The sequence below is a fragment of the Symphalangus syndactylus genome, chromosome 20 (genome assembly GCF_028878055.3).
Source record: "Symphalangus syndactylus isolate Jambi chromosome 20, NHGRI_mSymSyn1-v2.1_pri, whole genome shotgun sequence".
NCBI lineage: Eukaryota > Metazoa > Chordata > Mammalia > Primates > Hylobatidae > Symphalangus > Symphalangus syndactylus.
In genome coordinates this window covers 41,841,381-41,857,418 of record NC_072442.2, presented here as the reverse complement: position 1 = coordinate 41,857,418, position 16,038 = coordinate 41,841,381, and the positions used below count along the sequence as shown (strand labels likewise).

Genomic DNA, 16,038 nt, shown 5'->3' with positions numbered 1-16,038 from the left:
TATTCTCATTCGCTCTCCTGAAGTCCCAACTATTGGTAGAATAAGGAAATGAGACTGTGTGAGGGTATGAAGTAATTTGCTGTCATATTCAAGGCTCCATAGACCCGGTTCTGTCTCTAGACTGGTAGGGGCAGGGAGCATAGCACACACAGTGAGTGTAGTGTAGACAGCTTAGTGCTTGAAGCCAGGTCAATTGTTAACTGTACAACTTTGAGCAAGTTCCTTCATCTCCCTTAGCCTCTGTTTCTTCATCTATGAAATGAGGAAAATAAAACATTGGTGGATTATGAATTAGAAAAATCTAGACTAATACCTGTAGTTACTCAGTAAATGGTAGTTCCTCAGCTCATCCTTGAATGCATCAGGAGAGCAAGCACTTAGCAAGTCAGACAACATGGAAGCCTCTTTGGAAAATCCCTCTACCCTCTTAGGTTTCCCAAGACCTAACTACAATGCGATAGCTCAGGCCACAGAATATTCTTCCTCTCCTGGATCCAGTATCTGTTCTTTTTTTCAAGAAATATCTTGATATCCGCTTTGGTATTCAGTTCTTTGGAAAGTCTAGCTCTCACTTTGGGGGACTACAATAGCGTCTATTGTCATTATATCCACTATACTTTTTAAGAGCGACCAGTTTCCTTTCTTTTCTTTCTCAAATCCTTATGTTTTCTTTTTCTAACACTCTGATGTTGAATCTCCTCAGCTTCAACTTTGCCTCACAACATTGAGGCACTGGTTGGATCAAAGCATTATATACCCATTGCTCAGTTACTTCAATTCTGAGGATTCTGTAAATATGCACTACCCTTATAATCCTCCGATTGGGAAGCTAGGTTGATCGAACATTTGGAGCACAGAAACTGTGTCTTGTGTGCATTGCAGGGTGTTTCTTAGTCTTTTTTGTTCAAGTATTCTGCATTTTTAGGTAGAATAGTGACCTACATGTACAAGACATTTCATTTTCATTTCTCAACAAGCAACTCAAATCATACACCTTCCCTAAAACTCAGGCACTAGAGTTACTTCTACTTGTATTAAAATTTAAATAATAATGCCCTGGATCAAGATTCGGAACATCTGGGTATTGGACTTAATTCTATCAATTTCTAACTGTATGACATGAGGCCAGTGATTTTTCTCATTTGTAATGTGCAAATGATAGTCTTTGCTTTGCCCACCTTGTGGGGTTACTGTGAGATTAGAAGAGATAATAGGAAATACAATACACATGCAAGGCCTTTTAAAGGAATAGCTGTGCAGAACAAAACCCCAATGTATGGTCCATGACAGGAAAGACTTTAGGAAGATAATTCTTTTTTTTTAAAATTTTTAAATTATACTTCAAGTCTAGGGTACATGTGCACAACGTGCAGGTTTGTTACATAGGTATACCTGTGCCATGTTTGTTTGCTGCACACGTTAACTCGTCATTTACATTAGGTATTTCTCCTAATGCTATCCCTCCCCCGACCCCCACCCCATGACAGGCCCTGGGGTGTGGTGTTCCCTGCCCTTTGTCCAAGTGTTCTCATTGTTCAATTCCCACCTATGAGTGAGAACATGTGGTGTTTGATTTTCTGTCCTTGTGATAGTTTGCTCAGAATGATGGTTTCCAGTTGCATCCATGTCCCTACAAAGGACATGAACTCATCCTTTTTTATGGCTGCATAGTATTCCATGGTGTATATATGCCACATTTTCTTAATCCAGTCTATCATAGTTGGACATCTGGGTTGGTTCCAAGTCTTTGCTACCGTGAATAGTGCTGCAGCAAACATACGTGTGCATGCATCTTTATAGTAGCATGATTTATAATCCTTTGGGTATATACCCAGTAATGGGATTGCTGGGTCAAATGGTATTTCTAGTTCTAGATCCTTGAGCATAATTCTAACTGATTATGGAGGTGAGAAACAGGACACAGGAATAATGAGTACATTGATATAATGTGGTTGATGTTGGGCGTTTGCAGCAATATTGATCAGTTGCAGAGACTTAAGAGAACAGTCTTAGGGATTTGATATTTTAAGATTGTTAGAGGGAAAAGGGGATGACAATTTTTCCTTGGCTGAAATCTTGAGTTCATGTCAAGGATCCATGAAGATAACTAGCAGCTGGCACTCTGATATATAGGAAATGAGGAAGAGAAAAATCAAAGTGAAGCCAGCTCCACTTCACTAAGCAGCCTCACAATTTAACAATATAACACATCAAACGTTTGGCAACAGTATGTTGGTTGTCAACAAAGTCAGGGGAGTGGGAGTTAGTTCATTGGTAAGGCTGGTAGCAGCTGGACTCACAGCAGGTGGGCTGGCAGCAGGATGGGCTGCAGCAGGTTGGGCTGCAGCAGGTGGTCACACAGATGGTCCTGTAGCAGGTGATTGCACAGCAAGTTGGGCGACAGCAAGGCAGGCAGGAGCTGGACCCACAGCCGATGGTCCTGTAGCAGGTGGTCTTGCAGCACATAGGCTGGCAGCAAGGGGAGCAACGGTGGGTCATGATGTCAGGGGTGGAGGGTGGGCTCTTGTTTAGTGGTAAATTTCCCAGAATCTGATGACTCCTTCCAATCTGGACCTTCTATACACTGAGCCTCCAAAGTTTCCACCAATCAGCAGGACTTTTCCTTGTTGTTTACATTGTTTTCCACAGTCAGTTTGGGATTATCAGAGAGGAAGTTGTTTCCTAAATGTTATAGATCTTCTGAGAGTAAGGGTTTAATCTGTTTCTTAATTGAGAATAAGTGTTAGAAACTTTGTTTCAGATAAAAGGAAGGTGGTCACATCATTGACATCCTTCCTGCTCTGGTCGTCATGTGATCATGTGATAGTTCCTACTGGCCTTGGAAGGTCAGGGCAGGTGTTTCTCCCCAGCTTGTTCTTCGGGGAGTGTCTGTGGGGAGGAGCATGATGCTGATAGGTTCACAGTGATGAACTGAACCCATGCCTGGGTCAAGGCTGTTCACCTACAGGGCTTGATTCAAGAATAACAGGCACCCACCTGTCTTTGTGCAAACTACTCTGGATGTGTCTGTGATGTTTGTCTTTCTGTGCCTGGCTTATTTTACTTAACATAATGATCTTCAGCTCCATCCATGTTGTTGCGAATGACTTGATCTCATTCTTTTTTATGGCTGAATAATACTTCATTTGGTGTATGTACCACATTTTCTTTATCCATTCATCTGTTGGTGGACACTTATATTGCTGCTAAATCTTAGCTATTGTAAACAGTGATGCAACAAATATAGGAGTGCAGATGTTTCTTTGATATACAGATTTCCCTTCTTCTGGGTATATACTGAGCAGTGTGATTGCCGGATAATATGGTAGCTCAGTTTTTAGTTTTTTGAGGAACCTCCAAAGTGTTTTCCATAGCGCTTGTACTAATTTACATTCCCACCAAGAATGCACGAGCCTTCTCTTTTCTCCACATCTGCATCAGCATTTGTCATTGCCTGCCTTTTGGATATAAGCCATTTTAACTGGGGTGAGATGATCTCTCATTGTAGTTTTGATTTGCATTTCTCTGATGATCAATGATAGTGAACACCTTTTCATATGCTTATTTATATGTCTTCTTTTGAGAAATGTCAATTAAAATCTTTTGCCCATTTTGTGATCAGATTATTATATTTTTTTCCTATAGAATTATTTGACCTCCTTATATTCTTGTTGTTAATTCATTAACAATGCATAGGTATTTTGCAAATATTTTCTCCCATTCTGTGGGTTATCTCTTTGTTATTCTTTCATTTGTTGTGCAGAAGCTTTTTAATTTGATGGCATCCCATTTGTTTATTTTTGCTTTGGTTGCCTGTGCTTGTGGGGTATTGCTCAAGAAATTTTTCCCAGACCAATGTCCTGGAGATTTTCCCCAATATTTTCTTGTAGTAGTTTCATAGTTCGAGGTCTTAGATTCAAGTCTTCAATCTAATTTGATTTGATTTTTGTATGTGGTGAGAAAGAGGGATCAAGTTTCATTCCTCTGCATAGAGATATCTAGTTTTCCCAGCATGGTTTATTGAAGAGAATGTCTTTTTCCCAGTGTAAGCTCTTGGCACCTTTGTTGAAAATGAGGTGACTGTAGGTGTGTGGTGAACTTTACTTTTCATGCAGACACCAGTCACATTGAATCAGAGGCCCAGTTTATTCCAATGTGACCTTACCTTAACTAGTTACATTCTCAATGACCCTATTTGGAGATGAATTTCTGGGGAAACAAATCAATCCAAATATTGAAGTATCTCGGAGTGTGTCCATGGCCGATGATAACCACAAATGAGTAACAGGCATCACAGTGGGCAATAGCACAGTAACTAGAGGGTCAGACCCTTCAGGCAGGAGGTTCTGGGTTACTCCATCAGGCAATTATCTAGACAACAGAAGTGCTGGCTAGTGGTGAAGGGAGTATAGAACTTGTGGTAACTAATGGATAAGATGAATGTGAGGTGAACCCTATTACAGTAGTAACTGTATCTTGTTCCACTTGGCCTTTATTTTATATCTCTCCTTCCCTTCTTTCTTCCTTCCTTCCTTCCCTCTTACCCTCCCTCACTTCCATTCTACCATCCTTTTCATACAGACACCAGTCATATTGAATAAGAGGACCAGTTTATTCCAATGTGACCTTATTTAACTAGTTACATTCTCAATGACCTTATTTGGCTATGAATTTCTGGGGGAAAAAATCAGTCCAAATATGGAAGTATCTCAGAGCGTGTCCATGCCTAGTGATAACCACAAATGAGTAACAGCAATCACAGTGGACAACGGTATAGTAACTAGCAGCTCAGAACCTTCTGTCCCTCTTCTTTTCCTCCTCCTCTTCTTCCTTCTCCTAGAATTTCTGGCTGTCCATCACAGTTAAGAAGCAAAGATTGGATCTGAGTGGAGCGAATGACAGATAATAGATAACATTTTCATTATCCTGTCCATATTTCTCAGATCTTAGTGTGCTTGGGCCAGTTTCTATTTGGCAGAATCTGCATCTCTGTGCCTAAGGGCTCTTGTATTGCAACTGCAGAAAGTCATGTCACCTGTGCATTCCACACAGAGGAATATCACTCAACTCAACCAATGATCCTGGAGAACTGATTTACAAAGACCCTAGCTCCCTTATTCCTGAAGATGGAAATTGCTAATTTATGTGTTTTTCGTCATTTCTGATAGTTTTCCCTTTGGTTTAAACTTTAGTTGGTCGCTGTGATACTTACTGGCTCAATAGTGTACCCTTTTCTGTATCTCTTCCCTGATCCCTAATGGTGTGACCTGCACTTCCCAATAAACTACTTTCACTGGAATATTTTTCTCAGTGTCTGTTCTGGGAGAAACCACACTATGACATTACATTAACTCTCTCAGCCTCAATTTCCTCATCTCTACAATGGTAACATTAATACCTACTTTGAACATTTCCTCGAGAATAAATATTAATAAACATAAAGCATCTAGTCACTATCTATCAAATAGTAGGCAACCTAGAACATATTAGTTCTTTTTTTGTCCAGAAAACTTAAAAAATAATTTTAATATTGAATATAAGAATATATTTATAATAACTAACTAGATCAACTAAATTCTTTCTTTACTAGTTTTATTGAGGTACAATTAATAAAAATTGTGTATATGTAAGTTATAAAAGGTTATGTTTATATATATATATATATATACAGTGTGAAATAATCATATATTTATTAGCTCACATAGTTACCATTTCCTTTTTATTTTTGTGGTGTGAACATTTAAGATCCACTTTCTCAGGAAATTTCAGGTATACAATAAAGTATTTTAAACTATATCCACATTAGAGTGCACCAGATCTGCAGAATGTATTCATCTTATATAACTGATGTTGGTTATAAGAACGTGCTAGTTCTTCTCCTTTACCCCATCACCCAACAACTATCTCAGTCAGCGGCTTTTCTCTCTTTCTGGAATCTTCAGAGCATTCCAGATATACAGTCTCAAAAGATGGTATCTGTATTTTATAAGGAATAACTTAAGTTTATTTTGCCTTGTCAATATGTATTCAGGAGAAGAAGAAGGAAGCCATATAAGAATGGAAATGTTATCTGCAAATGTTACCTGCAAATACAGGAGATTACTCCTCCATTGTTAAGTCAACTTAAGTGCATGTCTTGCTAATGCAGAGTCCCAATGTAATTTTTACTTTAATGAGAGTTAAATATAGGTGCTCTTGGACAGAAAGAGAAGACCCTACCTTAAATCCGCGTCTGCATTTTTAGCTAAATAACATCACACATTAAAATTTTCCTCAGCTGGGAAGTGGAGGTAATAAAACATGACAGTCTGTTTTTATAATCAAATTAGGTAACATGTATGGTATGAAATATGTGTGTAAATCCCATATCAGGAATACCCTAAAATAAAAAAAAACCACCATGTGAGATGAAGGACAGTTTTGAGTTTATTAAGAAACATATAGGTAAGAGTCCCTGTTTCCAGGGAGATAACCCAAAATGATCATGAAAGGAATAAGGATAAAAGAACCACAAGGAGGACATTGAAAATGAAAACATGATTGTGAAGATTATTGATCAGTTGCAAAACCTAAGTTTCTTAGAGAAACAGAATGAAGCTGTTGACTTTAGAGTCAAGTTGAGACCATGACTCCAAATTGAAAATACATGAAGGTGGCACATGATCTGCAAGGTGTAAAGAAAAAGAGAATCAGGATGAAGTACTCTACCCTCACTCAAGCTGATTCACAAGATGTCAAATATGCAGAGAAGTCATAAAAATTAGGGTGAGCAAAGTTCACCCTAAGTTCACTTTGTTGGTTGTCATCACAGTTTGAAAGTAAATTTGTCCCCCAAAAGATAAATCTGTTGCCAGAGGGTTACTGTATGGGGATGATGGTCCTCTGTGGAATTGATCAGCAGCAAGCAGGCTGACAGCAGCTGGTCACACAGGTGGGCTGGAAGCAAGTGGTCCTGCAGCACGTGGTCTCACAGCAGGCTGGGCGGCAGCAGGGCTGGCAGCAGCTGGAGCCACAGCTCTGGTTTAGGCCACCAGGCAGGTAGACACACGTGGGGTGGTAGCAGGTTCTCCTGCAGTAGACGGGTGCACAGCAGCTGGGCTGGCAGCAGCTGGACCCACAGCAGGTGGGCTGGCAGCAGGGTGTGCTGCAGCAGGAAGGCTGACAGCAGCTGGTCACACAGGTGGGCTGGCAGCAGGTGGTCCTACAGCAGGTGGGCTGGCAGCAGGGTGTGCTGCAGCAGGAAGGCTGGCAGCAGCTGGTCACACAGGTGGGCTGGCAGCAGGTGTTTTGACAGCAAGTTGGGTGACAGCAAGGCTGGCAGCAGCTGGACACACAGCAGGAGGGCTGGCAGCAGGGTGTGCTGCGGCAGGTGGTTACAGTGGTGGGCTGCCAGCAGGTGGTCCTGCAGCAGGTGGTCCTGCAGCAGGTAGGCTGACAGCAAGGGGAGCAACAGTGGGTCATGGTGTCAGGAGTGGAGGGTGGGCTTCTGTTCAGAGGTGAGTTTCCGAGAATCTGATGACCCATTGCAATCTGGACCTTTTATACACCTGGCCTCCAAAGTTTCCACCAATCAGTAGCACTTTTCCTTGTTGCTGTTTACATTGTTTTCCACAGTCATTTTGGTATTGTCAAAGGCAAAGTCATTTCCTAAAGGTTATGAATCTTTTGAAAGTAAGTGTTTAATCTGTTTCTTAATTGTGAATTACTCATAGAAACTTTGTTTCAGATAAAAGGAAGCCCATCTCATCATCAGCATCGTTCCTGCTCTGACCATCTTCTGGTGATGTGATAGTTCCTGGTGACCGGGGAGGCTCAGGAAGTTCTCTCTACCCAGCCTTATTCTTTGGCTGTATGTAGGTTGGCAAGTGTCTGTGGGGAGAAGCGTGATGCTGATATTTTCACAAAGACAAAATGAATCCATGCCTGTGTTCAAGACTGTTCACCCATCAAAATCTGATTCAAGACTAACAGGCATCTCTCTCTGTACAACCCACACCACCTGTGTCTTTCAGCTCCATCAAAGTCACTTGGGAAAAGGGTGATTGGTACAGTGTGTTCTATGTGGCAGAGCAGAACCAGAGCAGGTGGGTACAAGGAGAAGTCCAATGGGATTTAGATAGCATCAGGCAATCTTTGCCCTGGGGTGACCATTCATTCTGATTTGTCTGGGAGAGAGGGGCTTACCAGAATGAAAATGTGGGACTTTGTGTAACGTAAGTGCTTTAGACTCAGGCAAGCCAGCACGAGCTGTGGCTCTAGCCCTAACTCTGGTACTAGCATAGTCAGTGCCATTTCTTCTGTCTTTCTCCATTTCTTTTTAATGAAGGAATTAGATGAGTTGAAACGATAGCTGATTCGTCTTGGAGTTCTAACATATCAAAACATTTTTAAGGTATATCATTCATTTCAGAAGAATGCAAATTATTAATTTCCAACTTGTTATAACTTTGTAAATACAGCTATGTCCCCATTACCAGGTTAGGAAATAGAAATTGGTCCCATTCCCTTTAAATTATATTCCCTTACTCATCCCAAAAAACAGCTAATCACTCTATCAAGTTGTAACCCTGTAGGTCAATCTGGCTTTTCCTTTTCTGCTTCTGTGTGAATAAAAATTATAATATTTGCTTCTCTATTTCTTTTGCATAATCAAAAGTAATAATTATTGCCTAGTCATTTTGCACTCTTTATGTCAGCTGATTAGAAAGCAGAGAACAGAGTTCTTGTTTGTTGAGGGGTAATTATCCTGAAGTCCTAGAATGTAGGAGAACGTATCTGTAACTCAGGAGATTTACTGAACATATTAATTTACTAGCACTGCCGTGATAAACCACTACAAACCAAGTGGCTTAAATTTATTTTCCCATAGTTCTGAAGGCTAGCAGTCTGAATTTAAGGTGTTGACAAGGTTGTTTTCACCTGAGGACTGTTAGGAAACCATCTGTTCCAGGTCTCTCTCCTTGATGTGTAGATGTCTGTCTTCTCTATGTGTCTCTTACGTGACCTTCCTTCTAGATGCACACTGCCTCTGAACTTCCCCATTCTATACAGGTATCAGTCCTATTGAATCAGAGGCCTAACTGATTTCCATATGACCAGATCTTAACTAAGTACATTTTCAATGACCCTATTTAAATACGAATTTTGGGAGACACAAGTCAACCTATAACACTGGAGAATCTCATAGTGTGTCCATGCCCAGTGATAACCACAAATGAGTGAAAACAGCAATCACAGTGGACAATGGTACAGTAACTAGGGGCTCAGACCCTCTTGTTCCTTTTCTTCCTCTCCTCCTCTCCCTCCTTTTCCTAGAATTTCTGGCTATCCATCACATTAAAAAGCAAAGATTGGATCTAAGTGGAGCAAATGGCAGATCATAGATAACATTTTCATTATCCTGCTCCTGTTTCTCAGGTCTCAGTGTGCTCAGGCCAGTTTCTATCTGCCAGAATCTGCATCTCTGTGCCTACAGGCTTTTGTATTGCCACTGTAGAAAGTAATGTCACCTGTGCATGCCACACAGAGAAAAACACTCAAACAGTGATTCTGGAGAGCTGATTTACAAAGACCCTAGCTCCTTTATTTCAAAGTTGGAGAATTCTAATTTGTGTGTTTTTCGTCATTTCTGATAGTTTTCCCTTTGGTTTAAACTTTAGTTGGTCGCTGTGATACTTACTGGCTCAATAGTGTACCCTTTTCTGTATCTCTTCCCTGATCCCTAATGGTGTGATCTGCACTTCCCAATAAACTACTTTCACTGGAATATTTTTCTAAGTATCTGTTCTGGGAGAAACCACACTATGACATTACATTAACCCTCTCAGCCTCAATTTCCTCATCCCTACAATGGTAACATTAATACTTACTTTGAATGTTTCTTCGAGAATAAACATTAGCGAACATAATAAAGCATTTAGTCACTACCTATCAAATAGTAGGCAACCTAGAACATATTAGTTCTTTTTTTGCCCAGAAAACTTTAAAAATAATTTTAATATTAAAGATAAGAATATAGTTATAATAGCTAAGTAGATCGATTAAATTCTTACTTCACTAGCTTTATTGAGGTATAATTAACAAATAAAAATTGTGTATATGGGCAGGTTGTGGTGGCTCACGCCTGTAATCCCAGCACTTTGGGAGGCCGAGGCAGGCGGATCATGAAGTCAGGAGATCGAGACCATCCTGGCTATCACGGTGAAACTCCGCCTCTACTAAAAATACAAAAAATTAGCCAGGCGTGGTGGCAGGCACCTGTAGTCCCAGCTACTTGGGATGCTGAGGCAGGAGAATGGTGTGAACCCAGAAGGCGGAGCTTGCAGTGAGCTGAGATAGCGCCACTGCACTCCAGCCTGGGCAACAGAGTGAGACTCCATCTCAAAAAAAAAAAAATTGTGTATATGTAAGTTATAAAAGGTTATGTTTTGATGTATATTCATTGTGAAATAATCACATATTTATTAGCTCACATCGTTACCATTTCCTTTTTATTTTTGTGGTGGGAACATTTAAGATCCACTTTCTCAGCAAATTTCAGGTATACAGTGAAGTATTTTAAACTATATCCACATTAGTGTACACCAGATCTGCAGAACTTATTCATCTTATATAACTGATGTTGGTCAAAGAGAATGTGCTAGTTCTTCATCTCCTTTACCCCAACACCCAATGACTATCCCAATCAGCAGCTTTTCTCTCTCTCTGGAATCTTCAAAGCATTCCAGATATACAGTCTCAAAAGATGACATCTGTATTTTATAAGGAATAACTTAAGTTCATTTTGTTTTGTCAATATGTATTCAGGAGAAGAAGAAGGAGGCCATATAAGAACGGAAGTGTTATCTGCAAATACAGGAGATTACTCCTCCATTGTTAAGTCAACTTAAGTCCATGTCTTGCTAATGCTGGGTCCCAATGTAATTTTTTCTTTATTGAGAGTTAAATGTATGTGCCCTTGGACAGAAAGAGAAGATCCAACTTTACATCTGAGTCTGTCTATTATTAACTAAATAACATCACAGATTAAAATTTTCTCAGCTGGAAAGTGAAAGTAATAAAACAGGACTGTCTGTTTTGATAATCAAATTAGGTAACATATATGGTATGCAATATGTGTGTAAATTCTATATCAGGAATGCCTTAAAATAAAAAAACCCCACCATGTTAGATGAAGAACAGTTTTGAGTTTATTAAGAAACATATAGGTAAGAATCCCTGTTTCTAGGGAGATAACCCAAAATGATCATGAAAAGAAGGATACAAGAACCATGAGGAGGACATTGAAAATGAAAACGTGATTGTGAAGATTATTGATCAGTTGCAAAACCTGTTGCTTAGAGAAAGAGAATGAAGCTCTTGACTTTAAAGTCAAGCTGAGACCATGACTCCAAATTGAAAATACATCAAGGTGGCACATGATCCGCAAGGTGTAAAGAAAAAGAGAATCAGGTTGAAGTACTCTACCCTCACTCAAGCTGATTCACAAGATGCTAAACATGCAGAGAAGTCACAAAAATTAGGGTGAGAAGGTTCACCCTAAGTTCACTTTGTTGGTTGTCATCACAGTTTGAAAGTAAATTTGTCCTCCAAAAGATAAATCTGTTGCCAGAGGGTTATTGTGTGAGGATGATGGTCGTCTGCAGAATTGATCAGCAGCAAGCAGGCTGACAGCAGCTGGTCACACAGGTGGGCTGGAAGCAAGTGGTCCTGCAGCACGTGGTCTCACAGCAGGCTGGGAAGCAGCAGAGCTGGCAGGAGCTGGAGCCACAGTTCTGGTTTAGGCAACCAGGCAGGCAGACACATGTGGGGTGGTAGCAGATTCTCCTACAGTAGACGGGTGCACAGCAGCTGGGCTGGCAGCAGCTGGACCCACAGCTGGTTTGGCCACAGCAGCTGGACCCACAGCAGGTGGGCTGGCAGCAGGGTGTGCTGCAGCAGGAAGGCTGGCAGCAGCTGGTCACACAGGTGGGCTGGCAGCAGGTGGTCCTACAGCAGGTGTTTTGACAGCAAGTTGGGTGGCAGCAAGGCTGGCAGCAGCTGGACACACAGCAGGAGGGCTGGCAGCAGGGTGTGCTGCGGCAGATGGTCACAGTGGTGGGCTGCCAGCAGGTGGTCCTGCAGCAGGTAGGCTGACACCAAGGGGAGCAACAGTGGGTCATGGTGTCAGGGGTGGAGGGTGGACTTCTGTTCAGTGGTGAGTTTCCCAGAATCTGATGACCCCTTGCAATCTGGACCTTTTATACACCTGGCCTCCAAGGTTTCCACCAATCTGCAGGACTTACCCTTCTCGCTGTTTACATTGTTTTCTATAGTCAGTCTGGGATTGTCAAAGGGGAAGTTTCCTAAAGATTATGAATCTTTTGAAAGTAAGAGTTTAATCTGTTTCTTAATTGTGTTTACTCACAGAAAGTTTGTTTCAGATAAAAGGAAGCCCGTCTCATCATCAGCGTCATTCCTGCTCTGACCATCTTCTGATTATGTGATACTTCCTGGTGACTGGGGAGGCTGAGGAAGTTCTTTCTACCCAGCCTCATTCTTTGGTTGTATGTAAGTTGGCAAGTGTCTGCAGGGAGAATCATGATGCTGATATGTTCACAAAGACAAAATGAATCCGTGCCCATGCTCAAGACTGTTCAACCACCAAAATCTGATTCAAGACTAACAGGCATCTCTCTCTGTACAACTCACACCACCTGTGTCTTTCAGCTCCATCAAAGTCACTTGGGAAAAGGGTGATTGGTAGAGTGTGTTCTATGTGGCAGAGCAGAACCAAAGCAGGTGGGTACAAGGAGAAGTCCAGTGGGCTTTAGATAACATCAGGCGATCTTTGCCCTGGGGTGACCATTCATCCTGATTTGTCGGGGAGTGAGGGGCTTACCAGAATGAAAATGTGGGACTTTCTGTAACATAAGTGCTTTAGATTCAGGCAAACCAGCACTAGCTGTGGATCTAGCCCTAACTGTCGTACTAGCATAGTCAGTGCCATTTCTTCTCTATGTCTTTCTCCATTTCTTTTTAATGAAGGAATTAGATGAGTTGAGATGATAGCTGATTCATCTTGGAGTTCTAACATATTAAAGCATTTTTTAGGTACACCATTCATTTCGGAAGAATGCCAATTATTAATTTCCAACTTGATATAATTTTGTTAGTACATCTATGCTCCCATTATCAGGTTAGGAAATAGAAATTAATCCCATTCCCTTTAAATTATATTCCTTTACTCATCCCAAAAAACCACTAATCACTCTATCAAGTTGTAACCCTGTAGGTCAATTTGGCTATTCCTTTTTTACTTCTGTGTGAATAAAAATTATAATATTTCCTTCTCTATTTCTGTTGCATAACCAGAGGTAATAATTATTGCCTAGTCATTTTACACTCTTCATGTCAGCAGATCAGAAGACAGAGAAAAGAGTTCCTGTTTGGTGAGGGGTGATTATCCTGTTTTCGTGGCATGTAGGAGAATGTATCTGTAGCTCAGGAGATTTACTGAACATATTAATTTACTAGCACTGCCGTGATAAACCACTAAAAACCAAGTGGGTTAAATTTATATTCTCGCAGTTCTGAAGGCTAGCAGTCTGAATTTAAGGTGTTGACAAGGTTGTTTTCACCTGAGGACTGTTAGGAACGCAACTGTTCTAGGTCTGTCTCCTTGACGTGTGGATGTCTGTCTTCTCCATGTGTCTCTAACATGACCTTCCTTCTAGATGCACATTGCCTCTGAACTTTCCCATTCTATACAGGCATCAGTAATATTGAATCAGACGCCTGATTCCAATACGACCAGATCTTAAGTAATTACATTTTCAATATCCCTATTTGAATATGAATTTTGGGGGACACAAGTCAACCCATAACATTGGAGAATCTCATAGTGTGTCCATGCCCAGTGATAACCACAAATGAGTGAAAACAGCAATCACAGTGGACAATGGTACAGTAACTAGCAGCTCAGACCCTTCTGTCCATTTTCTTCCTCTCCTTCTCTCCCTCCTTTTCCTAGAATTTCTGGCTATCCTCACAGTTAAGGAGCAAAGAATAAATCTGAGTAGAGCAAACGGCAGATCATAGATAACGTTTTCATTATCCCATCCATATATTTTGGATCTTAGTATGCTCAGGCCAGTTCTATCTTCCAGAATCTGCATCTGTGTGTCTAAAGGCTCTTGTATTGCACCTGCAGAAAGTCATGTCACTTCTTCACGCCACACAGCGAAAAACACTCAGCCATTGATTCTGGAGAGCTGATTTACAAAAACCCTAGCTCCTTTATTCCTGAAGTTGGAGAATGCTAATTTATGTGATTTTCATAATTTCTGATAGTTTTTCCTTTGGTTTAAGCTTTAGTTAGTCACTGTGATACTTACCAGCTCAATAGTGTACCCTTTTCTGTATCACTTTCCTGATCCCTACCGGCGTGATGTGCACTTCCCCATAAACTGCTTTTACTGGAATATTTTTCTCGGTATCTGTTCTGGGAGAAACCACACTATGACATTACATTAACTCTGTCAGCCTCAATTTCCTCCTCTCTACAATGGTAACATTAATACCTACTTTGAACATTTATTTGAGAATAAATATTAATGAAAATAAAGCATTTTTTAGTCATTACCTAACAAATAGAAGTCAACCCAGAACATATTAGTTCTTTTTTTGTCCAGAAAACTTAAAAAATAATTTTAATTTTGAAGATAATATATGTATAATAACTAACTAGATCAACTAAATTCTTTCTTTACTAGCTTTTTTGAGGTATAATTGACAAGTAAAAATTGTGTATGTGTAAGGTATAAAAGGTTATGTTTTGATATATATATTCATTGTGAAATAATCACATATTTATTAGCTCACATAGTTACCATTTCCTTTTTATTTTTGTGGTGGGAACATTTAAGATCCACTTTCTCAGCAAATTTCAGGTATACAATAAAGTATTTTAAACTATATCCAAATTAGTGTACACCAGATCTGCAGAGCTTATTTGTCTTATATAACTGATGTTGATCAAAGAGAATGTACTAGCTCTTCATCTCCTTTACCCCAACACCAAACGACTATCCCAGTCAGCAGCTTTTCTCTCTCTCTGGAATCTTCACAGCATCCCAGATATACAGTCTCAAAAGATGGCATCTGCACTTTATAAGGAATAACTTAAGTTCATTTTGCCTTGTCAATATGTATTCAGGAGAAGAAGAAGGAGGCCGTATAAGAATGGAAATGTTATCTGCAAATACAGGAGATTATTCCTCCATTGTTAAGTCAACTTAAGTCCATATCTTGCTAATGCTGAGTCCCAATATAGTTTTTTTCTTTATTGAGAGTCAAATGTAAGTGCCCTTGGACAGAAAGAGAAGACCTAACTTTGCATCTGAGTCTGTCCATTTTTAGCTAAATAATATTACGCATTAAAATTTTCTCAGCTGGAAAGTGGAGATAATAAAACATGACTGTCTGTTTTGATAATCAAATTAGGTAACATATATGGTATGCAATATGTGTGTAAATCCCATATCAGGAATGCTGTAAAATAAAAAAAACACCATGTGATATGAAGAAAGGTTTTGAGTTTATTAAGAAACATATAGGTAAGAATCCCTGTTTCTAGGGAGATAACCCAAAGTGATCATGAAAAGAAGGATACAAGAATCACGAGGAGGACATTGAAAATGAAAACATGGTTGTGAAGATTATTCATCACAATAATCTTCAGGTTGCAAAACCTAGGCTTCTTAGAGAAAGAGAATGAAGCTCTTGACTTTAGAGTCAAGCTGAGACCATGACTTCAAATTGAAAATACATGAGGCTGGCACATGATCTACAAGGTATAAAGAAAAAAAGAATCAGGATGAAGTACTCTGCCCTCCCTCAAGCTGATTCATAAGATGTTAAACACACAGAGAAGTCATAAAAACTAGGGTGAGCATGCTGGTTGTCAGCAAAGTTTGAGAGAAAATTTGTCCTCCAGGAGGAGGACAGAAGGTTGCCAGAAGGTTGTTGTGTGAGGATGATGGTCCTCTGGAGAGTTGG

General features: G+C 40.2%; 2 protein-coding genes across 5 annotated transcripts; both read right to left on the bottom strand.

The window, feature by feature from the left end:
* Positions 1-6,894: 6,894 nt before the first annotated feature.
* LOC129470128 (keratin-associated protein 9-3-like) lies at positions 6,895-7,461 on the bottom strand. Of its 4 annotated transcripts, none has more exons than XM_055257569.1 (2): positions 7,177-7,461; positions 6,895-7,128 (listed from the first exon to the last, which is right to left on the bottom strand). In XM_055257569.1, exons 1-2 carry the CDS (start codon positions 7,459-7,461, stop codon positions 6,895-6,897), a joined length of 519 nt encoding a protein of 172 aa, XP_055113544.1. The 4 variants fall into 4 exon arrangements, with proteins under 4 accessions (XP_055113544.1, XP_055113546.1, XP_055113545.1 ...); XM_055257571.1 differs by having other exon boundaries at positions 6,895-7,185; positions 7,264-7,461; XM_055257570.1 differs by having other exon boundaries at positions 6,895-7,201; positions 7,274-7,461.
* Positions 7,462-11,651: 4,190 nt separating this feature from the next.
* LOC129469941 (keratin-associated protein 9-7-like) lies at positions 11,652-12,161 on the bottom strand. Its single transcript, XM_055257174.1, has one exon. The coding sequence runs from the start codon at positions 12,159-12,161 to the stop codon at positions 11,652-11,654; it is 510 nt and encodes a 169-aa protein (XP_055113149.1).
* Positions 12,162-16,038: the final 3,877 nt, after the last annotated feature.